This window comes from Alosa sapidissima, chromosome 20 (assembly GCF_018492685.1).
Source record: "Alosa sapidissima isolate fAloSap1 chromosome 20, fAloSap1.pri, whole genome shotgun sequence".
NCBI lineage: Eukaryota > Metazoa > Chordata > Actinopteri > Clupeiformes > Clupeidae > Alosa > Alosa sapidissima.
Window position 1 is genome coordinate 20,037,722 of NC_055976.1, and position 27,833 is coordinate 20,065,554.

Here is a 27,833-nt window from a genome sequence, read left to right on the forward strand (position 1 = left end):
CACACACACACACACACACACACACACACGCACACACACACACACGCACACATGCATACACATACACACACACACACACACACACACAGAAAGCCATACCAATCTGCCTTTGTCACCCTTCTCCTCCCTGTAGAACAATTGTCCATTGAGTGGAGGCTTTAGTCAGAGCTCAGGTATTCATGAGGTGAAGTTTAGTTTCTTCTTAGACCAGTTCCTCCAGTGCCCAAATCAACCTGACAGGCTGTCAGACTGTGTGTCTGTGTGTGTGTGTGTGTGTGTTCCATATTAGCAATTATAGGAAGCATGTTTATTTGGAAGAGACGATGCTTCCTATACCCTTGAATCTGTAAACTCACGATAGATTGCCTAACTGCTTTAATCTAAGGGATTTTTCAGAAGATTTGATTCATAATGTAACTTGACTTGTAAAGTGAAATCAAATAAAGTATATAAAGTGTGTGTGTGCGTGTGTGTGTGTGTGTGTGTGCTTGTGTGTGTGTGTGGGTGTGTGTGTGTGCCTGTCTGTCTGTCATATTCCAGTGAGAATGGCTGAGGACGTGCAACAGTGGCTTATCTCCACTCCTCTGCAAGATCTTTAGGGATTACTCCTCATGAAGGCCACTGAGGGGATTTCTCATGTCTTAGATAGAACTGGCCACACTGCAGCTGGCTCCAGTCACACACACACATGCATGCACACGCATGCACACGCACGCACACACACACGCATATGCACGTGTATACACATGCACACACGCACACACACACACGCATGCCCACGCACACACACACGCATTGCTCCTCACTGGGTTACTTACATATTATTACAAAGACTTCTCAAACCACCACTATAACAGCACAGATGGAACACACACACAGACATCCACATGCAGATAGAACACCTGTTCTTCCGAAAATGTTGCACACACACACACACACACACACACACACACACACACACACACACACACACACACACACACACACACACACACACACACACACGTCATCTAGGCCACTGCCTGAACACTTGTGAGTTCAGAGTAAGGAGATGTCCTTAAGTATAAGTATAAAGTGTAGAGCCCGCAAACCCAGCTAGACACACAGCCTGTTTCAATCTGCTGATGTGTCTGTGTGTGTGTGTGTGTGTGTGTGTGTGTGGTTTAGGTGACATAACATCAGTCACATACACACACACACACACAGACAGACACACCCACACACACACACACACAGTCCCTCTTCCCTCTGCTGGTTATTCATGTTAGAGTTGACTTGAGCGATTCCTAAAGCAGCACACAACCCCAGAGCACGGAGCCCTGGACAAGGAGATGGACACACACACACACACACACGCACTCACACACACACACACACACACTCTCACACACACACACACGCACGCACTCACACACACACACACACTCTCACACACACACACTCACACACTTATTCACAGTCCATCCAGTGGTCGCTCTGTGCTTGTGTGCTGCTTTGGGATGGAAGTGTGTGAAGCTGCAGGTTAATGTGAAATGGATTAGTAGCCCACATACCAGCCGATGGAAAAGGTCTGTCACTTTCACCTTAGTGGACCCTGGGAGCTCCATCTCCGCCTTCTGCTCCGTCTTAGCTGAATACGGGAGGACAAGAGACACAGCATGAGACACTTCAATCGCTGCAATCAGGGAGTTTTCTCTTTTGTGATAACACACAACGATGAAAAGCGTCAGTACATAGATACACACACACACGCATTCTCTACAACAACACTCTTGTCACACACAAACACACACAAACACACACACCCTTGTGAACACAAAGATACAGAGACACAAAACATAAACCAGACAAAGGTCAGCTGCTGATGTTACACAGATAGTTTAGTTGCCTTATGATATCATCATTCACCACACACACACACACACACACACACACACACGTACAGTTGATGTCGGGAGCCTCCATGTAGTCGGTGAACTGGTCCTCGTCCTCGTCCTCGTGCAGAGTGAACTTGGCGAGCGAGCGTCTGTGTGTGGCCTGCAGGATTTCGTTGAGGATGTCCAGACGTCGCAGCTCCCCGCACAGACGGAAGATCCGCAACGCCTCCTCGTGCTCCAGGATCGCACGCCGCAGGTGAGCCTTACCTGTGCACACCACAACACAGCCGTCAGAAACAACACACACACACACACACACACACACACACACTTACGAAGACACACACTCATAGCAGTCAGTAGGATCTCACAGACACACACTACACACACACACACACACACACACACACACACACACACACATATTGAAGAGACACTTACAAACACACAAACACACACTACAGCAGAGATACTCAGAGCTACTAATAGGTACTCAGACACAGTGAAGGTCATGTAAAGGTACTCAGACACAGTGAAGGTCATGTAAAGATCATGACCTTTGCCCTCTGGCCTCACCGATGCGCTCTCGCTCCTTCTGGCTCTTGAGGATGTCCAGTGGAGGCTGACCGTCCGGCATGGCGTCGTACAGCTGGGAGAAGGCCTTCTCCTGCTGGTCCTCATCATCACTGGGACTCACTGAGCATAACACACACACACACACACACACACACACACACACACACACACACACACACACACACACACACACACAACAGTCAGAACCAAACGATATCCATTAAACTACAACTATCACCAGGATTTCTCTTTCTTTTCATCTATTCTCTCCATCTGAGTGTGTGTGTGTGTGTGTGTGTGTGTGTGTGTGTGTGTGTGTGTGTGTCTTACCCTGATGGTCGAGGAGTGCGGTGGCGGTAAAGTAGTGAGCCAGTGAGCGGTAGTGGCTGGTCTTGACCTGGGCCATGGTGGACCAGAACAGGGGCACGTTGTCTTTGATTGGCATCTGTATCATAGACTGATGGGCAATGTCGTACATCTCACTCACCTGAAAGGGAGTGATGTCACACACATTAATAAACTCTGGCCTGAAGACAGTGCTTGAATTGGACATTTTTGAACATTTGAAAAATCATTTCAACAGAGCTCAGGTGACCAAGGCCATTTGAGGTATTGTTAGCTGATTTTCTCCACAGAGGTAAAGCCCAGCCGAACACGTGACCTAGAGGAAATGACATACTGTATGTCCACATAAGCGTACTAGAGGAAATGACATACTGTATGTCCACATAAGTGTCCTAGAGGAAATGACATACTGTATGTCCACATAAGTGACCTAGAGGAAATGACATACTGTATGACATAAGCATCCAAAAGATTATCGCTGGAGTGAAGGGGACAGACTCAGGCCAGGCCGACGCCCATTTGAATGAATCCAACTAATGAGGGCTGAGCATCCAGCCAGTCAGTGAACTCAGACCCCACCCAGCGGCCACATCCCCCTGACTTGTCGAGCCCTGCCGTACCTTGGCGGCCTCCTGGGCCATCTTGAGCAGCAGGAGGAAGTGGTTGCGAATGCCGGGCAGGGCGATCTTCTCGTACACACACTCCTGGATCTGGGCCAGCATCATGCGCATCAGCATGCTCAGCATGGCCGGACTCATGTCGTAGCTTGGGGTGTGTGTGAACGTCTCCTTCAGGTGGTGAAGCACGCCTGCACACACACACACACACACACACACACACATTAACATGGAGTAAAAAATCCATATGGGTTGAACAGGTACCCACACACACACACACACACACACACACGTACAGTATACACACGGGAGAGTTCAGATCACACACACACACACACACACCACACCTGTCTCATATAATGACCCTTCAGAAGATGTCTCTTTCCAACTGATGGTGTATTGTTGACACTGAGTACTTGTGCCACAGCAGCTGGCCTTCACTAGAGCTTAATTAGTGACTCTCTAATTAACAGCACTTGAGCTGCTCGTTATGTAAATGCTGTTACGACACACACACATATATTACAGCGACATACGGCACATCTACCTGCTGCTGACGAAACACACACACAGACACAGCACTCAAAGAATCCTCCATAGAAATGCATTGGGCTAGTTTGTAACGCAAACATGGCAGTAGCCTCTACACATATCCCGCAGGACCCGCCCCTTCCTGTATGCCTCCCCATTCACCTGAATAGGAAAATAGCTGCCCGATAACTACCCAAAGTGCGTTAAAAAGATGGCCACTGAGTTGCCTAAAAGGACTTTGACACATTTGATTATTTTATTTGGAATGACCAATACTGATTAAAACAATACAGCATCCGAGTATTGACAAAGAGCCTGTTATGTTTTACTTGACAATATAAACATTGTGCTAATAGTCACAACCACATGAATAAATAAATAAATAGGGTATGTATGTTAAGGATAGAGGTGGCATCGCCTTTTCCAAACATACGGACTGAGACTGCCTATGATTGCTGACACAGAACAGTATGTGGCTAATTGCTTACAGGTCTTTTTACTCAGTGCAAGCCTCTGACGCAGTCTGTGCACTTAGGATAATCAGTTGTGTGCTGTAACCACACACTGCTAGAGCATTGTTAATGGCTGGTATTTTAACACTGCTAAAGTATTGTTAATGGCTGTATTTCAACACTGCTAAAGCATCGTAATGGCTGGTATTTCAAAATTTTCTCAGAAAAACACAGGTCCATGTACGCATCAAAACAACAACCTACTCCCAGAATGAGAATGTTTTTAGTCAATGTTTTCAACTCCAATGTGTGGGGTGTTCGGGATTCTCTAAGGACACTTCTTAGAGCATTTACATTGTTATTCAGATTTGAAAACCACTTAGTTTGAACATTTGTTGTCTTGTCTTATTTGGGTGTATTGTACTTTGTCCAGAAGCTTTGTGCAGCAGCTGACACACACACACACACACACACACACACACACACACACACACACAGGATGAACAAAAGAGCAGACTGGTTTGGTTCAGATTCTTGGTCCCTGCAGGGGTGTGTGTGAGGGTGAGGCCAGGTGCGGACAGGTGTGTTTTGATTTACAGAGGAGTTACCTATTACACAGTAGAGAAGGATGTGGGTGTTCCTGTCCGACACACACACACACACACACACACACACACACACACACACACACACACACACACACACACACAAACCTTCCAGTGGAGAAGGATGTGGGTGTTCCTGTCTGACACGCGCACTCACACACACACACACACACACACACACACACACACACACACACACTGGTCTGACCTGTGGCTCTCTGGAAGGCTGTGATGGCCTCATGCAATCCAGTGTTGGTCTGTCGGTTGCAGCGTGTGGCAATCTGTGTGTAGAGGGCAGCCATGTTGAACAACACGCTCGCACGCTCCAGAGAGACATTTTGCTGACACACCGGCACGCCTGTGAATGTGTCGTACCTGCAGGACACACACACACATGATATTAACACCAAGTTGCTGTGATAAATGGTCTGTGAGAAACTTAACATTGAACTTACATGAAATGTAATCATATTTGCATTCTGCACACATCTCTGCATACCAACTCTTCACTCAACACAAGGCAAACCGTATATTACAATAAACAGCAGACATTTCCGAATATGAGGATATAACGCATGCATCTGTACAACAAGCGGTTCCCGAGTAATCCATTTTTTAAATTGCAACAAATTTCTACATAGTCTCCAACTTTGGACCAAAATTATAATGTATATATATAACTATTTAGCCTAAAGTATGTCAGTACAAACATTTTTGTAAATTACTTAGCCAGAGTATCCCACGATCATGGTTCTTATGTTGCCAGATGCCATAATATAATATGACATCTGACACATGTTATATTATCACTAGGGGTCGACCAATTATCGGCCGGGCCGATTATTAGGGCCGATATTTAGCTGGCATTTTTATAATAATTGGTATCGGTCATTTTTTCCACCGATAAGCCGATATTGAAATGGATAAAGAATGAAACGCGCTACTTTGTCTGTAAAGCGTCTCTCACTCCCTGCATTTGCTACTCTGTGGTCGAGAGCATTGTCCCGCCCGTCTGATTTGTTAGTTAACACGAATGCAGCCAATCAGGATCGAAGACTGAACACAGAGAAAGTTTAGGATTCTCACTAGCCTGGGTGTTCCCATGCTGCCTTGCGCGCGATTTGAAGTGGTGGCCATAGACATAATATACATAGACGCCGCATTGGCTGCTGGAAACAAGAAATGCGGCCGCCATCTTGGACCGGTCATACTCCTCATTGCGTTGCAGCAGAAAACACAAGATGACAGCACTGTGCAGCATGTTCCTGCTCAAATCGGCGGACCATACTCGGGGGATTTACTTTTCACAAGTAAGATTTAACATTACCATACTATTGGTTGTATTTTGTATTTTCGAACAATGTGGCCTGTATCATAGCTACATGTATGACCTTTGCAGCAAAAAAAACCGCGTGAAAATCTGTTCGGTATTCAGTGAGATATGATTAATTAAGTGTGCTGACAGCTCATTGCACCGGCCAAACAGATTACACTGAGTGGAGTGGATGACCGGTCCAAGATGGCGGCTCCAAATCTCGTCAGCGCTAGTAGGGAGCAGCGGTCGATGCGGCGTCTATGTATATTATGTCTATGGTGGTGGCGCTAGCCAGGCTAGATTCTCACTGAGGCAGAGTGTAGATGGGCTTCAGCTGTACGGAGCTATTTTTCGAAGGTAAGGAAGGTACCTTACATTGCTGAAGTTGCAATAAATCTCAATCATCTACACTGAAGTTACAAAAACACCACTTTGGACGCTATTGTCTCTTTGATCCGGATCAATAAGTAAAGCACCCACTTCCTTCATTTAGCGAATTCCCGATTGATGCACGTTAGTGAGTTAAGCCTAGGCTACTAGTTTGCCTACAAACTCGGGTGCTGCGCGTCGGGAGTTCTTTGCCTCTGCCTCGTCCATTAATTGTGAATAACGGGACACCTCGGCTGACGTTATCCCTTAGGCCTACATAGACAAGTCCTAAATATGCGGTAGCGAACGTCAAAAAGTCTAGTTGCTCCTTTTGGAAACGGACTGTCAGAAAATACTAGGCTACAGGCACCCAGGGCCAGCCGTAATTTAATTCGACCTGAAGTAGGCTAGCCTAAATCGCGGCCTGAGCTGGCTATTAACGTGCCTTTTAGGCTCACCAAAGTGTAGCCTACACATGGACACAAATTGCATGCTTAGATAGCCTAAGAACTATTTTTAAACTGTTTTGTTAAACTGTTCAACCGTAACACTTGCCATCACGCATGCACCTCTTCCTCTCCCTCTCTCGTGCACTCACACACGATGGCAAAGCATCCTCTTTGTGACAGGTCCCTTAACAAGCACATAGCCCATTGTGTAGGCCTAGTCTGAAAATAATTGCTATCACTCAGTTCTTGGATTAATATCGTACACAGGATTTACATGTGATGCAAGTTGAGAGACAATTGTATATCAAAAGAAAAAAGAAAAGTTTGCATAATTAAATGCTTTTGAGTGAATTTTTTGCAGCATATCGCCTTTACTATCTACCCCCCTTTTTGACAACTGACATATCGGTTTTACATATCGGTTATCGGCCTCCTGTTTTGGTAATAATTGATATCGGTATCGGCCCTGAAAAAACCATATCGGGTAGCAGATATGGGTGTCAGACTGTCCTGAAAAAGGAAGATGTAGCACGTATAGATGCCCATGATAACTCAATGACCAATATGACTAGCTTACTCAGCAAATATGCTTTGTGGTTGTGAACTTATTGCAGTTTCATCATAACTATTCCACCTGTGTGTGTATGGTTAAAATTCTGAAGCACAAAATAATTTAGGCTACAGCACAAATATTTCCAACCATATATAAAAATTATTAAGTGAAACCCCTGAATTTCTTTTCAAAGTGCACCAGATTGATGCATTTAAGCATTAAAATATAAACATTTTCATACAGGGGAACATGTCCCCAGACCCCCCCCCTAGGGAGGCTTGTGCCCCAGTGCAGCTCTAGACCTTATAACACCCCTGATCTATAACGATTGAGCGGACCCTGGAAGATGTTTTTGATGGGCAGTAGAGATTGAACATGTAAAGAAGTGTGCAGGATCAGTAATTTTGATGTATGTAACATTTAGTAGAAAAGCCCTAAAGAAAGGCACAACCTGCCTGTTAACATCAAAGGTAAACAATAATAATCAAAGGTAAACAATAATAATAAAGTAAGTGAATTGTAAAGTATTTCTCTTTGTTTGAATAACTTCTCAACCCTACCTTATACACACAAAACACATTCAAAGTCAATGACAAAATTACTTTTGACATTCAAAGTCAAAGTCATTTTATGGCACAAAAGCCAATTTAACCACTGAGTGTGAGTGTGTGTGTGTGTGTGTGTGTGATTGTACCAGGTGAAGAAGAGTCCGATCTGGCGGTTGGGGGCGAAGAATCTGCTCTCAATCAGGGCGAGCTGACTGAAGTAGTTGGCCAACAAGTCAATCCCCTCACCACTTCGACTAGGGGTACGACACGCCTGCAACACACACACACACACACACACAGACACACACATGAAATGAGCATGGATGAGCTGAAATAACAATGTATGCTTGCTTATGTGTATATGTGTATAGACTATGCATCCAAGAATGTGCATCTATCAGAAGGTCTCTCACTCTCTCTGGCTCTCTCTCACACACACACACACACACACCTGTCTCTGGTCCATGAGGTCAGCGATCTCATCTTGAAAGTTATTTCCATCCTCACTGTAGTGCTCAAGGAGGAAGTCCTGAAAAGGAGAGAAAACATTAATACACACACACACACACAACCACACACACACTAGGCCCTTGCTCTTCACACTCATACCACTGGTGACATTGAGAATTTTCCTCAGGCTATAGACAGTGCCATGGTTATTGCAAAACACGTACACACACACACACACACACACACACACACACACACACACACACCTTGACATTATCATGTCATAAATAACTGGCAGGAAGTCCAGCAAACCTGTTTGACCCAATTACGCAAAGTCTATCTGCTATCTCTCTCTCTCTCTCTCTCTCTCTCTGTCTCTCTCACTCGCTCTCTCTCTGGCCGTTTTCATAATCTTTGATGTCTCTCCAATAATAATATATACATCTATAGTAAGAGATATGCTTGTGTGTATGTGCATGCGTGTGTGTGTGTGTCTGTGTGCGTGCGTCTGTGTGTGTGTGTGTGTGTGTGTGTGTGTGTCTGTCTGTCTGTGTCTGTGTATATGTATGTGTGTGTGTGTGTGTGTGTGTGTGTGTGTGTCTGTCTGTCTGTGTCTGTGTATATGTATGTGTGTGTGTGTGTATGTGTGTTTGTTTGTTTGTGTGTGTGTGTGAGCTGCCATCATGTATGTTGGTTTGTTCTTACCTTAAAGGCCACTGCGAAGTCCACATCCTTTGTCTCTTTAAGACCCAGGGCAATCAGTGGAATACTGGCGCTCTCCCTACACACACACACACACACACGCACACACACAAATGGTCAGCTCTAAATAAAAGTGTAAACAATCACTAACAGGCATTGTGATCCATTCTCTCACACCATTTGCTGAGGTGGTCTGAAACCCATTTGAGCCCATATGTCTTGTGGCGTACACAGCAGGGGTGTACAGGTTCGTTAGGTTCCATACAGACGTGTACTGAATGTACCAAATGCAGTCTCTAACAGTAATCAGCAGGAAGGTTCAATACAGATGTGTACTGAATGTACCAAATGCAGTCTCTAATGTTAATCAGCAGGAAGGTTCAATACAGACGTACTGAATGTACCAAATGCAGTCTCTAATGTTAATCAGCAGGAAGGTTCAATACAGACGTACTGAATGTACCAAATGCAGTCTCTAATGTTAATCAGCAGGAAGGTTCAATAGACGTGTACTGAATGTACAAAATGCAGTCTCTAATGTTAATCAGCAGGAAGGGCCATGTTTCAAATTAGAGTTCCCACACAAACATATTAAGTGGTCTCTGGCTGTACACCTTGAACACGCGTGTCTTGGCTCACCACCTAACACACATTCTAAAAACAAACAGGCCAATAGACACTATACTTTTATCTTCCTAATGAGAAACAATTCTTTCCAAGGTAAACACGTGTGTGTGTGTGTGTGTCTGTGTGTGTGTGTGGGTCTCCTGGGCTGCAGTAGCAGCTGTGTTTAACCTGGTCTTATCTTCATGACCGACTGATACCATGGAAACAACCTTCCAACACAGCACTCCCTCTCTCTAAAACCACCAACACACACTAAACGTTAACACACACTCTACTACACCAACACACACTAAACACCAACACACACTCTACTACACCAACACACACTAAACACCAACACACTCTACTACACCAACACACACTAAACACCAACACACACTCTACTACACCAACACACACTCTACTACACCAACACACACCAAACACCAACACACACTAAACGCCAACACACACTCCACTACACCAACACACACTCTACTACACCAACACACACTAAACACCAACACACACTCTACTACACCAACACACACTAAACGCCAACACACACTCTACTACACCAACACACACTCTACTACACCAACACACACTAAACACCAACACACACTAAACGCCAACACACACTCTACTACACCAACACACACTAAACACCAACACACACTCTACTACACCAACACACACTCCACGCCAACACACACTCCACGCCAACACACACTCCACCCCAACACACACTCCACGCCAACACACACTAAACCCCAACACACACTCTCTCCCAACACACACTAAACCCCAACACACTCTCTCTCTCTCTCTTCTCTGTTGCTAGTTGTCATTTAAGGGTAGTATGTTTGTGCACTCATGTGAAACTACAGAAAAGAAAACACTTCATGAAGACAGACACACACACACACACACACACACACACACACACACACACACACACACACATGATGTGAAGGATAGAGTAAATGTGTGTGTTGAGATGACTGAGTCCTGTGACAGTGACACATGTCCTACATTCATCTATACATCTGTGGAGAACCTTCACCTTTCAAGTGAAACACACACACACACACACACACACAGAGAGAGAGAGAGAGAGGGGGGAGGGAGAGAGAACAGGAGAAGGTGAAAAGGAGAAAAAGAGGTCGAGAAGAAGAGTTTGTTCTTTGTGTCTCATGAGAATAATAATGTATTGTGCCTGGACACCTGCAGCCAAAATCACACGAGAACACACACATCACACACGCACATACACACATACAGTGAGAGTAAGGGTGTGTGTGTGTGAGAGAGAGAGAGAGATTGTGTTTGTGAGAAAGAGAGAGAGAGAGAAAGAGAGATAGAGATTGTGTTTGTGAGAAAGAGAGAGAGAAAGAGATTGTGTTTGTGAGAAAGAGAGAGAGAGAGAGAGAGAGAGAGAAAGAGAGATAGAGATTGTGTTTGTGAGAAAGAGAGAAAGAGATTGTGTTTGTGAGAAAGAGAGAGAGAAAGAGATTGTGTTTGTGAGAAAGATAGATGTGAAAGAGAAAAGTGTGTGTTCATCCTAAAGGTGTATCCTGATTGGGCAACACCCCTCCTTCAATGACATCATCTGTGAGAAGAGACTGATCTGTCCTTATGGTCAGTACCTCTTGAACCACCGAGCCCAGATAACAGCCCTGACCATTCAATCACAGAGTGCCAGATAGCAGCCCTCACTCAGTACTATGAGTAGGCCAGACAGGCCGATAGCAGAGCCAGATTAGCATCCCTGAGATTAGCTCATCAGTTCATCTGACAGCTGCAGGACAGGATCTTCAGAGGGGCTTCCCCGAAAGGCAAATCAACTTCCTCCTCTATTCTCCTCCCTCTCTCTTTCTCTACTCTCCTCCTTTTCTTTCTACTCTTTATGCTACTCCTTTCGGTTCTCCTCTCTCCTGTACTCTCCTCTACTCTCTCCTCCTCTCTTCTCCTCTACTCCCCTTCTCTCTTCTCCTCTACTCTCCTCCTCTCTTCTCCTCCTCTCTTCTCCTTTCTCCTCTTGTCTTTTAGCAGGTGATAAGATATGTGAACAGACCGAGCTGGTCATGTGTGGTGAAAGTGTGTAGGTGGACTTGACCACCTGTATGTGTGTGTGTGTGTATGTGTGTGTGTGTGTATGTGTGTGTCTGAGTGTGTGTTGGGTTTCAACATGTGAATGAGTAGAGTGTGTTTATCCCTTCTCGGAGCTGTCACAACATCAGTGTCCTCATTTCAACACATCCATCATAGCTTCGGCCTCCATCAGTCACCACTGTGTATGTGTGTGTGTGTGTCTGTGTGTGTGTATGTGTGGGACTGAGATGTTTATCTGAGCCTCTCGTTGATCTGGTTCAACCAGTTTGGTTCTGAGGGCCCTCTTCTGTTTCTTTTTGTTTCAGCAGTGTGTGTGTGTGTGTGTGTGTGTGTGTGTGTGTGTGTGTGTGTGTGTGTGTGTAAATGCCACTCTAATTAAGGCATGTTAGGCTGCCCAGCCTCCCTCTGCATTCCACAGCGCTGTGTGTGCTTTCTTTGGAACCAACTGTTTTCTTTTAACTCACAAAACCCCCGACAAGTTACACACACACACACACACACACACACACACAATACATACACAAACAAAGACATACTAACACATGGATACATGAAGACACACACTTTATCAACAAACAAGTCTACACAAACACAATCATGTGTGTGTGTGTGTGTATGTGTGTGCGCGCGCGTGTGTGTGTGTGTGTGTGTGCGTGCGCATATGTGTGTGTGTGGGTGTGTGTGTGGGTGTGGGTAGGACGGATGTACAAGTGTATGTGTGTGTGTGTGTGTGTGTGTGTGTGTGTGTGTGTGTGTGTGTGTGTGTGTGTGCGTGCATCAGAGCTAGTGAGCTGAGTGGTGCAAATATAGCCCACTCGCTCAGGTGGCTGTTCACTCGGCCGCTCCTCCAATTTCGTTTCATTCATTCATTTCATTTTGTGTGTGTGTGTGTGTGTGTGTGGTGTGTGTGTGTGTGTGTGTGTGTGTGTGTGTGTGTGTACTCACTGGACGTTCTGGTAGACCTCCACGGAGCTGTTGAGGCCCTCCAGCTGTTCCATGAGGAGCTGCAGGTTAGAGTTGATGTAGCTGAGCTCCAGCAGCACGCTCTCACGCACCTTATTATTGGTCGTCGCCCTGGAGACAGGAGCAGAGGGGCGGGGTCAATACTTGTCACTCTTATATATATTTGGCTTGGAGTCAATATAAAACAGCAGCTGTCTTTTATAACATAGCCCTTCTCTCACATGGCAATGATCGCAATTAACACACACACACACACACACACAAACACTATCCAATGGAGGCTGCTTCCAAATGCACCTGTAAATATACACACACATACGTACACACACACACACACACACACACACACACACACACACACACTGGGGATTTGGATGGAAAGTTTTTGGATGCACATAAGTGGAAAACCACTTGCTAGTGACAGGCCGGGCATGTAAACACACACACACACACACACACACACACACACTGTACAAGTCCAGTAATATCAGTTACAGAGGGCAGGTTAGGGCTCTGGAACCAACGTCCCTGGCAGGGCTTAACACTGGTCAATGTTTACCAGAGAGGTTAAACCACCACACACTATTACCATGCCCTTCACCTGTGCCCTGTGTGTGTGAGTGTGTGTGTGTGTGTGTGTTTGTCTGTGTGTTTGTGTGTGTGTGTCTTTGTGTGTGTGAGTATCTACATGTCTGTGTGTGTGTGTGTGTGTGTGTGTGTGTGTGTGTGTGTGTGTGTGTGTGTGTGTGTGTGTGAGTATCTGCATGTCAGCAGTTCTCCTGTGGTCAGTAACAGTAGAGTGTGTCCACTCCACAGAGTTACTCACTAATCACTCCTCCCTAACCACTGCCAGACTGAGTTCTGTTCCGCGTATGTTCCGTTCTGTTGAGCAATTACAATTCTGTCACAGACAGTTCTAAAGAACCCTTAGTTCTGTTGAGTGATTACAATTCTGTCACAGACAGTTCTAAAGAACCCTTAGTTCTGTTGAGTGATTACAATTCTGTCAGAGACAGTTCTAAAGAACCCTTAGTTCTGTTTAGGTCTGAGGTGCATTCAAATGTGCAAACATAAATGAATGTTTGCAATGTTCAAACAGCTTTCTGTTTGACTTGAGTTCTCTGCAAATGCTTCTGAACATAAATGGAACTGTTCAGAGAAAACATGTCTGACCAAAGCTCTCCACTGCTGGCCCAATCAGAACACACCTCTGGCCTTTGTGCTCTGTTTCTGTTGTTTGTTTTGATAAAAATGACAAAAGCAAGAAAGAAAGAAAGTAAGAAAGAAAGAGAGAGAGAGGGATGAAATAAGAAAGAGGAATGTAGAAATGCCAGAAGCACCTGCCATCTCCTAAGGCAGAGACAGGATGTATAGAGTGATAGAGACGGAGGGGGTGATAGAGTGATAGAGAAAGGCCAGAGAAGAAGATAAACCTAAGAATGAGGTCAGACAAGGGGTCTGGTTCTCCTCACAGAGGTTTCCACACATCCATCTATCCATCCATCTATCAGCTCTCCTCATGACTTTACAAATACAACTATCTATCATCTCTCCATACCATAACAGACATCACACCCACACCCACACACACATACACATTCACACACACATACCCAGATACAACTATCTATCAGCTGTCCATACCTTAACAGACATCACTCACACAAACACACACACACACACACACACACACACACACACACACACACACACGAGCATCTATCAGCACTCAACTTCACTGGTCAACTCTGGGTGATACTCCACTCTCATTGGTCAGCTCTGGGTAATACTCCACTGCTCTGGGTGATACTCCACTCTCATTGGTCAGCTCTGGGTGATATTCCATTCTCATTGGTCAGCTCTGGGTGATACTCCACTCTCATTACATCAGATTTCCGTTTGACCTGTTAGCTCCAGGATCCATCTTGAACATTAGGTGTCTAAGAGTGGGCGTGACTAGAGGAAGTCCTTTTGACTGTTGAATCACAACACAGTTGTCGTGGTGACACAAGCAGACGCCTCGCCAAAGGCCACTGAGACGCATGGCTACAGGCCTGGGGGTAGCCAGTCCAGTGTGTGCGTGGTGGTGTGTGTGTTGGTGTGTGTGTGTGTGTGTGTGTGTGTGTGTGTGTGTGTGTGTGTGTGTGTGTGTGTGTGTGAGTAACTCTGAAAGCTCAGACCAGCAGGAGTCTCACTGCATCTCACTCTTGCTCTAGTGTGCAGCCAACACACACACAAACACACACACACACACACACACACACACACAGACACACTAATGTATCCACACAAACATATGTTCCAATAGGTTTTTGTTAATACATACAGAGGCCAAAAGCACACTGTCACACACACACACACAGACACACACACACACAATAGGCATTTATGACCCAGACTCCTGTTTTCCAGCCGTCGGTCCAGCGTGTCTGTGCCAATGATGTGTGTGGTGCAGCGGGTTTACAGGCTGTGTTTGACTGCAGCCAACACCTTTGAAGTGCTCATAAAAAGAACATATGTATATTTGCATACACACACACACACACACACACACACACACTAGTAAGTACGGAAGTGGAAGTGGAAAGCCCTAAGGCTTTTTCCTTCACTCTTTAAACACCCCACAAACCCCCCCCCCCACCCCCTACAGCTAAGCATTTTGCTTTCTGCCCTCTTATGTTTTTCTGTCCCTCCTCAATGTTTTCAATGCCAGTGAGTCATGCAGCCCACACCTCAGCACGCACGTATACACACACACACACACACACACACACACACACACACTCACACATATAAATACACTATCACACAAAGCTGAATCTTTGTGAGTAAAGGAACTGCAGGCATCTCGTATCCTATCATCACTGGCAGGCAGATAGACAGACAGACTGACAGTCATGCAAGTGTCACAAGGTTGGTTCGTTCACCACTCACGGGCCTCAAACCCGCCACCTTGACACACACACTGGCATGGGAGACGAACGCTCTAACCACTGAGCTAAAAGCCTAGACTTCCAACTCAGCGGTTAGAAGCGTTCTTAAGGTTAGGGCTGTGAGGATTTACACGGGCAACTAGCACGCTAGCTCAGTCTGCCTCCGTTACACAAGAATTGAGAGATTTGGCATTCAGAAGTTCTTTCGGCTTCAGTATGGCATAGCATGACATCCTGACTGGGCGATACAACATGCACGCATGCACACACACACACACACACACACACACACACACACACACACACACACATACATGTTGGCTGACGTCATTTGCCTGACAAATGAGGTGGCGGTGTGACCTCTACACACACACACAAACACACACACACACACCACACACACACACACACACTTCAAAGACACACAACACACACAATTAAATTTGTTCAAACACCATCATACACACTTTAGCCACACCATTACACATGCTATCAATCAATCAATCAATCAAATGTTTATTTGTCACATACATTATACAGGTAGCCTATAAATGCAGTGAAATGCGTGTTCCACTGACTCCAAGACTGTGCAAAGGATATATGTATAGACAAGGAAGAAGAATAAAGAGAGAAAGTCCAAAGTCCAAAGTGTTTAGGCTCCTGTACTGTATGCTGGTGCTCCTGCTACAATCCTCATTTAGAATCCTGATAGCCTGGGGGTAAAAACTTTTCCGCATTCTCTCCGTGTTGGACTTCAGGCAGCGGTAACGTTTCCCAGACCGTAGGATAGTGAAGAGGCAGTTGTTGGGGTGACTGGGATCCCTGATAATTTTCCTTGTTCTCGACTGACATCTCCTTAGGTAAATTTCCTGTAGGTTGGGTAGGGCACTTCTGGTGGTACGTTCAGCTGATCTTACTACTCTCTTCAGAGCTTTACGGTCTAGCTCAGTGCTATTTCCATACCAAGCTGTTATACTGCCAGTGATAACACTTTCAATGGTAGTTCTGTAAAAGTTCTTCAGTAGTTGTTGAGGTAGCTTGAAGTACTTGAGGCGTCTGAGGTGGAAAAGACGCTGATGACCCTTTTTCACCAATGAATTAATATGCTTGGTCCAAGTCAGGTCTTCAGTAATATGGACTCCAAGATATTTAAAACTCTCTACCCTTTCCACTTGAGAGTCATTGATCATAAGTGGTTGATACATCTTATGCTGATCACGCCTGAAATCTATAAACATCTCCTTGGTCTTCGTAACATTCAGGAGGAGGTTGTTTTCCTGGCACCAGTTGGATAACCTGTCTACTTCATTCAAGTAAGCCTGCTCATTGTTCTTTGAAATGAGGCCAACTACTGCTGTGTCATCAGCAAACTTGACAATGATGTTGGAATCATGTACTGCTGTACAATCATATGTGTAGAGGGAATACAACAATGGACTTAGAACACATCCCTGTGGCGCTCCTGTATTGAGAGTAAGGGATGAAGAGATGTGACCACCCACCCGCACGGCCTGGGGTCTGCCAGTCAGGAAGTTAAAAATCCATTTACACAGAGATGAATTCAGTTCAAGATCTTCCAACTTAGTGAGTAGTAATACAGGTTTGATTGTATTAAATGCTGAGCTAAAATCTATAAACAGCATTCTCACATAATTCCCTGCCCTGTTTTCAAGGTGGGCTAATGCAGTATACAATTGATGGCATACAGTATGCAGTATACAATTGATGGCATCATCAGTAGATCTATTAGTCCGATATGCAAACTGCAAGGGATCTAGATTTAAGGGCAATGATGAGCAGATGTAATTTTTGACCAACCTCTCAAAGCACTTCATGGCTATAGACGTCAGAGCAACTGGACGGTAGTCTTTCAGGCCAGCAGGATGTGAATTCTTTGGCACAGGAACAATTGTTGATCTTTTAAAACATGTTGGTACAGTTGACTGAGCCAAAGAGAGGTTGAATATTTCGGTGAATACAGGAGCAAGTTGATCTGCGCAGGTTTTGAATACTCGTCCAGGAATGCCATCTGGACCTGCCGCTTTTCTGGTGTTCACGCTCCTAAATGCTCTCCGCACGTCATGCTCTGAGAGCGTCATGAACGCAGTCTCCACTGGGCCTGACAGGACTGACGCACATTCAACATGCGCCTGAGTGATGTCCTCCGCGTTTTGGTCAAATCGCGCGTAGAATGTGTTGAGCTCATCTGCCAGCGAGGGGTCAGCGTTCACAATGGTGGAAGTTGGTGATTTGTAGTCCGACATCGTTCGTAGCCCTTGCCACATACACCTGGAATCTGACTGTTCAAACTGGGACCGGATATTTTCCCCATACCGTCTCTTGGCTTCTTTCACCATTCTCCGTAGATTGTATGCGGCAGCTTTATATTCTTCCATGTTTCCAGATAGAAGTCCTGAGTTATAAGCAGCAGTTTGTTCATTCAGAGCTTCGCGGATGGAGTGGTTTACCCATGGCTTTTGGTTAGGGTATGTCTTCATGATGGCTTTGGGAACAGTGTCATCCACAAGCTTCCCTATGAACCCTACTACTGCTTCTGTAAACTCATCGATGTTCTCTTCAGATCTGAACACATCCCAGTCCACAATGCTCAGCGCATCTTGGAGCATGTTCTCAGACTCCTCTGACCAGAGCGTCACCTCACGCATGGCTGGAGGCTCGCGTTTCAGTTTTTGCTGGTACCTGGGCATAAGGAATATTGCAGAATGATCTGATTTGCCGAAAGGAGGAAGAGACTTGGCTTTGTATCCATCTTTGAACAAGGTGTAGCAGTGATCCAGTGTCCTCTCCCCTCTGGTGTTACATTTGACGTGCTGATAAAAATCTGGCATGACCTTCTTGAGACGGGCCTTATTGAAGTCACCAGCCACAATCACAGCTGCATCCAGGTTGTCATTCTGTTGCTTTCTGAGAGTCCCGGACAACTCCTTCAGTGCTGTATCAGTGTCCGCTTGAGGTGGAATATAGATGGTGGTGACAATGACTGATGTGAACTCCCGGGGAAGATAAAATGGCCTGCATTTCACAGTGATGAGCTCCAAATCAGGTGAGCAGTGTTTTGCTAGTACCTTGACATTCCGGCTATCACACCAGCTGTTGTTCACAAAAATGCATACCCCCCCTCCTCTAGTTTTGCCAGAATCCGTCGTTCTGTCCATGCGATGTACAGAGAGAGATTCAGCAGGCTGAATTGCATGGTCCTGCACTGACGGTGTTAACCACGTCTCAGTTAGGCAGAAGATGTTACAGTCACGTATGTCTCTTTGGTATTTCAATCGTGCCCTTATGTCATCCAGCTTATTATCCAGAGATTGGACATTGGCTAATAGGACACTTGGCAACGACGGGCGGTGAGCCCGAGTTCTGAGCCTGTTTCGGACTCCGGCACGCTTTCCGCGATGTTTTCTCCGCTTGCATCTTTTGAAGTTGGTGCGCTCATCGGCATTCCTGAGAATTTCGCTCGGGCAGATTGATTCCGTGAAAAAGTTGTCAAAAAGTCCATTGTTTTCCAGAAAACCAATGTCAATCAGTGCCTGGCGACTATATGTTGCAGTGCAGTTGGTGTAAATAAAATAAATAAAATAATGGAAAATATTAAATAATAGCACAGTGTGGTAGGACCCACAGTGTGGTAGGTAACACCCACAGATGCTTACACCCCAACCTGATATCACACAGCATAAAGAAGCGTCTTCATCACTAAGCTAACACCCACAGATGCTAACAACCTAACCTGCTACAGGGCTCTCAAGTTTTGAGGACAGGCAAGAGTGACATTCCCCGTCGACAATCCCCCCCCCCCCCCCCCCCCTCCCCGCCACGTCAACACACACTGGCATGGGAGTCGAGCGCTCTAACCACTGAGCTAAAAGCCCAGGCTTCCAACTCAGCAGTTAGAAGCGTTCTTAAGGTTAGGGCTGTGAGGATTTACACGCGCAACTAGCATCACCAGCTAGCATACACCAGCCCCAGGTCAGTTACCAGTTGATCCAATATTAGTTGTGCAGAAATATAGCCCGTCTTATACACACCAATTGAATTGAAATAGAAATAGTAAAGATTTGTATTTTTTATTATTTCATATTTAGTGTAGTCATATCAGAACCTGAAGTAGCCTACAATCCAAATGCAAGCATGAAGCTTCAGAGTATTACCTTTCATTTGAGGCCAATATTATGCTTATGTGGGGTTCATATGCAGTAAGCATTTGATTGCCAGTATGCATTTTGGATAACCCAAAGTCCTATGGGGAGTTTTCATAGGGCATTTTACCAAATGCATGAGCATATCTTGGCAAATAATGGTCTAAAGTAGTCATGTTGTCATTCTATATTGATCTACTTTTGCACACAGCATGACAAGACCTAATGCTAGGACTCAAGTCATCAAGTCAAGACCTAGAGGGCTGAAATGTGGTCAGTTCAAAGATGCTTGTTATCCGGTAGAAAAATAAAAGAATAATCTAGCCTTTGTAACTTTGTGACAGTACATCACACAGTTATTCTAATTGTTTTCCAACAGTGTCTCAGCTTTCCAAAAGAGAGCAGACGTTTGATTATTGGCTAAAGTATGTAGGAGCAATGCCCTCCTAAGTCAAAATGGGGCAAAAGTATAATTTATAATTGCTCAGATTTGCAAAAGAAATGATTTGACACATGGCACTGACAATTCAATAATGGGCCTTTTCACCACCTCTGAGCATCCACTAACCTGGACCTTTTAGGGGGCTTTCCTCTCAGGGTGAATGAGAGGATGCTTAATTGCTTTTTACCAGACATTTTTGAATACAGATGCAATGATTAATGCATCCATGGCCAGGATATAATTATATAATATGACATGATTTTAAAAGTGACCTATAACAATAGGCTATGCAATACACTTTAATTTGTTTAGTGCTAATAAAATGATTAAGCCTATTTGGAGAGAGAGATGTTTAGAATGTGACAATATGTCAGTCATCGTGTGTACTTGTTCTGAGCAAGTGTTGTCAATGAACAGGCTGTGAAACTGTTGGCTAAGTTACAGACAGTCATGAACAACTGATGCTAATTATCTGGGAAACATTCTATAGCAGCAGTCACGTTGTCATTGTTTGTGTCAAACAAGTTGTGGATTTGTTGTAACATTAAAAGATGACTTACTCTGTGCTGAAACCATGAACTGATGCTCGAAGCTCCAAGGTGAACGAAACTTGGAAGAAGTAGGTAACAGGTTCACGTTCAATAATTCACGTTCAACAATTCCAGGAAAGAGCCCTGCTGCTATCATACAGCATAAAGAAACATCTTTACCTCTAAGCTAACACCCACAGATGCTAACACAGTGTGGTCTAGACACACGCACATACACACACATACACACACACACACACACACAGACCTGCAGATGCCACCCACTAACAAAGCGGCTCCTGTGGACAGTGAGGTCACTTGTTGTCTTTTAGTCTTTTAGCGCAGATTTGAGTCTTTTAGCGCATCCTGTTATCAGCACTGGAATGTGCAGGGTTAATCTGCAGGCTCTCTCTCTCTCTCTCTCTCTCTCACACACACACACACACAAGGTTAAGCTGCTGGCCTTTAAGAGGTTTGGTCACGGTGGGTATATCCAAGCCAAGTGCCAGCCCTGACAGCCCCACACTGCGTATCTACTGTCTTGGTGTCTGTCTCTCATGATAATTGTCCAAGAGCACACATCCATGCTTACACATCCATACACAAACTGAACCAGAGGAACACAAGTGTGTGTAGACGTTCAGTCCTTACAGCCATAATGTTATTAGCATGTACGTTAGACATGTCAGATCATCAGAGAGAACGCCGACCGAAAGCTTAAGTAAAAACTTCTTTTGCACAGACTAGTGTGTGGATTTTTCTTTTTTTCTTCCGTCCTTTATAAGATCATCAGAGAGAAATTCATTGCAGTTCAAAGCAAGCACACACACTTATTTCTTGAAGGAGTGAGAAAAATGTATGTGTGTGTGTGTGTGTGTGTGTGTGTGTGTGTCTGTGTGTGTGTACATACTTGAGAAGATTCTCTGCTCCTGCTCTCATTCTCATCTGCTTGATGATCTGCTGGTTGAGGGTGGCCCTCTGATTCTGCAACTTACTGCGGCCAGTCTGAGCCAGTGGGTTGCAGCCCTGCACACACACACACACACACACACACACACACATTACACACCACAAACGAAAAAGAAAAACATATGGTTAGGACCAGTATGCCACAATAGACTATAGTATGTTGTAAATGCTGAAGGCCTGATATTCTACTCTAAACAAAACAGGACACACAGAGGACAGAGGAACAGGGAAGTGACAGGGAAGGGGGAGTGACACAACATATCATGTTCATATCATATCATGCGTGTGTGTGACAGTGCCTGTGTGTGAGTGTGTGTGATCTCACAGGAGTATGATAGCACCAGAAATGTGATCATAATGGGTGTGGGTGTGTATGTATGTTCTGACAGGAGTGTAAGATAGAGCACCATCAGTGTGGGTGTGTATGGTTATGTCACATAATGAGTGTTCAAGGAGTATCAGGCACTAGTTTGTAATGCCAGCACTGTGTGGGTGTGGATGTGTGTGTGTGTGTGTGTGTGTGTGTGTGTGTGTGTGTGTGTGTGTGTGTGTGTGTGTGTGAGGGACGCTAGCATGTAATGTCAGAGCTGTCACTCATTTTTCCACAGCACATTTGCATGCACAGAGATGTCAACACCCAAGACATCTGAAGCTGACACTCTCTTCATGCACACATACACACACACACACCACTCTCCCTTCAGCAGATACAGTACACTCAAAACGTTCTCTTAAACATACACGCAACGCGTTCTCTTAAACATACACGTAACTCATTCTCTTAAACATACACACGTTCTCTTAAACATACACGCAACATGTTCTCTTAAACATACACGCAACACGTTCTCTTAAACATACAAGCAACGCATTCTCTTAAACATACACACAACACGTTCTCTTAAACATACGCAACACATTCTCTTAAACATACGCACAACACGTTCTCTTCAGCATATAAAGGCTTAATGTTCTCATAATGAGATAATGAGATTACCTACATGTATCTCCAAACATGTTTTTAATATTTTCTAGACCAGGGGTTCTCAATTTCTTTGGTTCCAAGGACCCCTTTTGGGGCAGAACATTTTCTGAGGACCCCCTCATAACCGTAGCAAGTAAACATGGCATTTGTATTCTCTGAAGTTGTGTCCAAGTTCACTTTCCTGTGTTTTCTGACAGGTGGGTAACTTTGTCTATTGTCAGTTTTGGATTTTGCATCACTTGTTGACATGGACTGACTCAAACATATCTACACATTCATCAGCTAGCTACTGTAGGTGACAAATAAGCAGCGCTAGGCAGCAGAAGGAATGTGGGTGGGAGCAAATAGACATAATTTGCTTGTTTTATGGGTGAAAAGGGGCGTCATCTGTAGATATGATTTTTTAAAACGATAAACCCTCAACTTTATCATTTAAAGTACATTATTTTTGGCTATGGGTTCCGGACCTCAAGGGATCCCCAGACCCCACTTTGAGAACCCCTGCTCTAGACCAACTGAAGGAACCCATATTCTCTAACTCCACTTGAGGTCCTTTAGCTCTAGAAGTCAACTCCACTGACCGGTACTGGACGGGCTCTGTGCAGATTGACCTAAACTTCTCCGTCTGTCTAAACCTAGATGGAGGTTGACTTTGTGGGCCTGACCTGTCCCTAGTGTGCTGTCAGGGTCCCTCAGGTCAGGATTACATAAACTGGGCTCTGTGAAGTCGTCTCGAACTCGCATTACCTAACAGAATTCAGGGTTCCAGAACTGTGAACAGCCAATCAGAGCCCGGCGTAGCTGAGCAGAACGCTGTCCTCGTTAGCAGCCCCTGCATGTACCCTGGACGAGCCACAAAGCCTCGGGAGAGCCACAAAAGGCTTCTGGGTAACGAGCTCATGCCAGCAGATACCTCTAAACAGGCTGCTAATGAACAAGCCTGGCACAGAGCACTGCCAATGACGACGAAGCATGCTCAGTCGTGGAAAATATGGTGTTAGTAGTGGAGCCATGGAGCATGCTCACTGCACACCTAGTACAGTAGTGGGGCCATAGAGCATGCTCACTGCACACCTAGTACAGTAGTGGGGCAATGGAGCATGCTCACTGCACACCTAGTGGGGCCATGGAGCAAGCTAGCGGGGCCATGGAGCATGCTCACTGCACACCTATGTGTTTGTATGTGTGTGTGTGTGTGTGTGTGTGTGTGTGTGTGTGTGTGTGTGTGAGGGACAGAGATGGACACCCTCCTATCTGCATATGTGTGTACATGATGAGGCTCTCCTGTCTCTCTGGGCGTGCTTGCATGTGTGTGTGTGTGTGTGTGTGTGTGTGTGTGTGTGTGTGTGTGTGTGTGTGTGTGTGTGTGTATATGTGTGCATGTGTGCGTGCGTGTTGGATGTTTCTTGATGATTATAGATCTCTCTCCTCTACAGCTGTAGCCCTGGGCTCCTCTTACACTCTAAGGGAGGACACTCTACATGAGGACATTTGGATTTGTGGCTTTGGCCTGGCCCACAACACACACACACACACACACACACACACACACTGCGTCAATGAACCGCTCAACCACTGTCTGAAGGGTGGAAAAAAATGTTAAAAATCTCTTTTTTCCACTATTCTCTCTGTCTCCCTCTCATCTCTATGTCTCCCTCTCTTTCTCTCTCTCTCTCTCTCTCTCTCTCTCTCTCTCTCTCTCTCTCACACACACACACACACACACACACACACACACACACACCAAACCCTGGAACACAGCTCCGCAGGACACACACGCATGTCCTGTCACCATGCACTGCTGGGTGACAGAGAGATTTCATCACTGCATTGCTGCCTCACAGGTTTCACCACTAAAAGTTTATTTTAAGCAAACGCACACACACACACACACACACTTGAAAGGAATGTGTTGAAAACAACACAACTTGCGTTGTTTTAACACATCTCTGTGTCCAGATAGGGACAAAACATTTGTTTTAAGAGTACACACACACACAAAACCACTCATTCCCTCATCAATACATAACATACATTATACTTCAACCTCAGCAGTGCACACACATTTAAAGAATATAAGAGGCTACTTTCTGCTTCAAAATAACACACACATGCATACACACCTCTGTATTCTCTCCAACAGCACAGAACAAACACCATCCACACTCTCTCTGCACTGCCCTGATTGTTTTAGTCTACTTTTTAAATCCAAAGTCCATATTTTCTCATTTTCACACATATTTCTTTTATCGTGAAACACCTGTCCTCGCTGACTAACCAGGTGCACAAATATTGAATTTTCACAAAATGGCCCGCCACTGACTATCATACACACCTAGACTTGTTTTTGAAAAATGTCCTGAAACTGTAAGCCTAACCCTCTACATTTTGTAGCCTACCACGTAAGTAACTAAACGCGTCCGCTCACCCTGCTGGCCCGTTGTCATCACCGAGGGGCTGAATGACATGACTGACGAATGAACTGGAGCAAACCCGCCGTGAGTTGATTCTTCAGGAATTCGGCGGTGGGGGCGCGTTTACAAGCCCGAGATCGGGCCGTCTGGCTACCCTGCTATGGCAACTGTAGGCTCGCGTCTGTTTATGAATAGACTAGAATCGACTCTGATAAAACAAGAGCCACACCGCAGATGAGCACATTAGTGATGTTAAAGTTGGCACTAAAAAGATGTAGACACCGTTAGACTAGAATCCCCTATCACACACTTATGAAAACAAAACAAAAAAACATTTCCCGACAAACGCTGCCCACTTTCAACATCACGATGTCCTAAAAAAAAGTAAATTGTAGAACATGTTGAAGAAATGTATAGGCCCTACGTTTGATAGAACTACTGGCATACTCGTTGTATGCCTAATCAGGCTTTTTAATAGGCTGTTCTCGAAAGTTTTCGAAGGAGACAGTGATTTGAAAGCTTAACCTAATTCTCTCGCATCTGGCACCGTTGCTCGCCAGCGCTTTCGCCTCCGCTCCAAAGAACAATAAGAGAGATCGGAAACCTTCAGGGAACAGAAGAATGTGTGAAGGAAACAATAGGCTACGGACAGACAGCCACCAAAACTAGCCAAGCAAGTTCAGGTATCAAAACTCAGCACATCAACGACACATACAAACACACAGAGGGAGAGAGAACAGACCTTTTTAAAGTAGCCGTTCTCCACGGCCCCGTTGGCCTTGCAGCCGTTGGGAAAGATAGCGTCCGTCATTTGTGCGCTCTGCTTGTCCTCGGAAACGGGAAACTCGCGGGTGCGCCTGAGAATCAACAGGTGCGTGTCTTCTCGACCATAAACCGTAAGCAATCCGCGGTTCGTCTCCTCGCGCTGAATCACTCGTCTTTCTGCCCAATTCTTCGGACTCACTGCGAACTCTTCACCAGGCCCCGCCCCGAAAGCATGACGATTTCGGACAGGGCGGGTGTGGCGCAACGGGAGGATGCATTTCTCTCTCTCTCTCTCTCTCTCTCGCTCTCTCTCTCTCTCTCTCCTGGCTGTCAGAGGAAAAAAAGATAAGTCCAGCTCTAAATGATCAGAATGCTTCAGGTGTGTGTCCCTTACGAAATGGAACTACTAGGAATATCATAGTAGCCCATTTTGGGACAGAAATGTTATAGGAATCTTATTATAGGAATATTTACAGAAGAACTATAAAACTATACTGTCGGAACACTATAGAGGATTATACACTACGATAGAACCAGCCTACTATAGAAATCGTATAGTATTACTATAGTTACTATAATTACTATTCTTGAATTTCCCCTGGGGATCAATAAAGTATCTATCTATCTATCTATCTAGTTCTTTTTTGTAAGTGGCATGTGTGTGTTGTGTGTGAATGTGTGTGTGTGTGTGTGTGTGATTAGATTATTTGATTATTTTTCTCTCAGTGTTAATCCCCCTTCGTTGATCATCCCCTGCTCATCAATCTGCTTCTGACCGTACGAGATCTGGGACAGCCTGAGACAGAGCACTCACATCAGTGTCTGTGTGTGTGTGTGCGTGTGTGTGTGTGTGTGTGTGTGTGTGTGTGTGTGTGTGTGTGTGTGTGTGTGTGTGTGTGTATGAAGTGCCTTCTCAACCACATTCATATTGAATTAATCAGAGGTATTCTGTTCCTCAGGTGACTGTTTATATGTGTGTTTATATGTGTGTGGTTCTGTGTCGTCATTAATGACCGTAATGGTTGTGTGTGTGTGTGTGTGTGTGATTCATATCAGCTGGATGTAATATCTGTGGTGGGAGTGTATTTGTTTATAACAGTGTAACTCGTCAGCTGTGACGTGTGTTTGTTTACACACCTGTGTCACTGGGTCGCCAGAAGGGAGTGTGCCACACACACACACACACACGCGCACACACACACACACACACACACACACATAGTGGTCAGTGAGGTTGTAACTCTTTATGACTCTCACAGCTGATGCCTCTCGTCTGCCTCTCCCACACACTGTCACAACACCACTCTGTTTCAGTGGAGTTTATTTAGCCTGCCCATGGAGAGAGAGAGGGAGAGAGAGAGAGAGAGAGAGAGGGAGAGGATGCACGGATGAGTGGATGGGTGAAAGGATATATGAGTGTGTGTGTGTGTGTGTGGGGGGGGGGGTCTATGGGTAAGGCAGACATATAGTAGTCATCACTAAAGTACTTTGAACTGTTACATGTTACTGTCCGTACACACACAGATAACTCTCAGGTACATACACCACCCAAACACACACCC

The 27,833-nt window shown here is 45.1% G+C and overlaps 1 protein-coding gene across 2 annotated transcripts in view; it reads right to left on the reverse strand.

The window, feature by feature from the left end:
* Window positions 1-26,468, reverse strand: part of rhpn2 (rhophilin, Rho GTPase binding protein 2) — a 29,691-nt gene extending 3,223 nt beyond the window's left edge. Inside the window, exons 1-12 of one of the 2 annotated variants that reach the window (XM_042074281.1) lie at window positions 26,249-26,468; window positions 22,049-22,164; window positions 13,056-13,184; window positions 9,393-9,468; window positions 8,689-8,766; window positions 8,384-8,508; window positions 5,212-5,378; window positions 3,419-3,606; window positions 2,784-2,940; window positions 2,454-2,573; window positions 1,944-2,144; window positions 1,584-1,630 (exon numbers count right to left, since the gene is read on the reverse strand). In XM_042074281.1, coding sequence (XP_041930215.1) covers window positions 1,584-1,630; window positions 1,944-2,144; window positions 2,454-2,573; window positions 2,784-2,940; window positions 3,419-3,606; window positions 5,212-5,378; window positions 8,384-8,508; window positions 8,689-8,766; window positions 9,393-9,468; window positions 13,056-13,184; window positions 22,049-22,164; window positions 26,249-26,317 — 1,473 coding nt within the window. In that variant the 5' untranslated portion in view covers window positions 26,318-26,468. Of the gene's footprint in view, window positions 1-1,553; window positions 1,631-1,943; window positions 2,145-2,453; window positions 2,574-2,783; window positions 2,941-3,418; window positions 3,607-5,211; window positions 5,379-8,383; window positions 8,509-8,688; window positions 8,767-9,392; window positions 9,469-13,055; window positions 13,185-22,048; window positions 22,165-26,248 lie in introns of both variants that reach the window. The other variant, XM_042074280.1, reaches the window with a different exon arrangement.
* Between the last annotated feature and the right edge of the window lie 1,365 nt (window positions 26,469-27,833).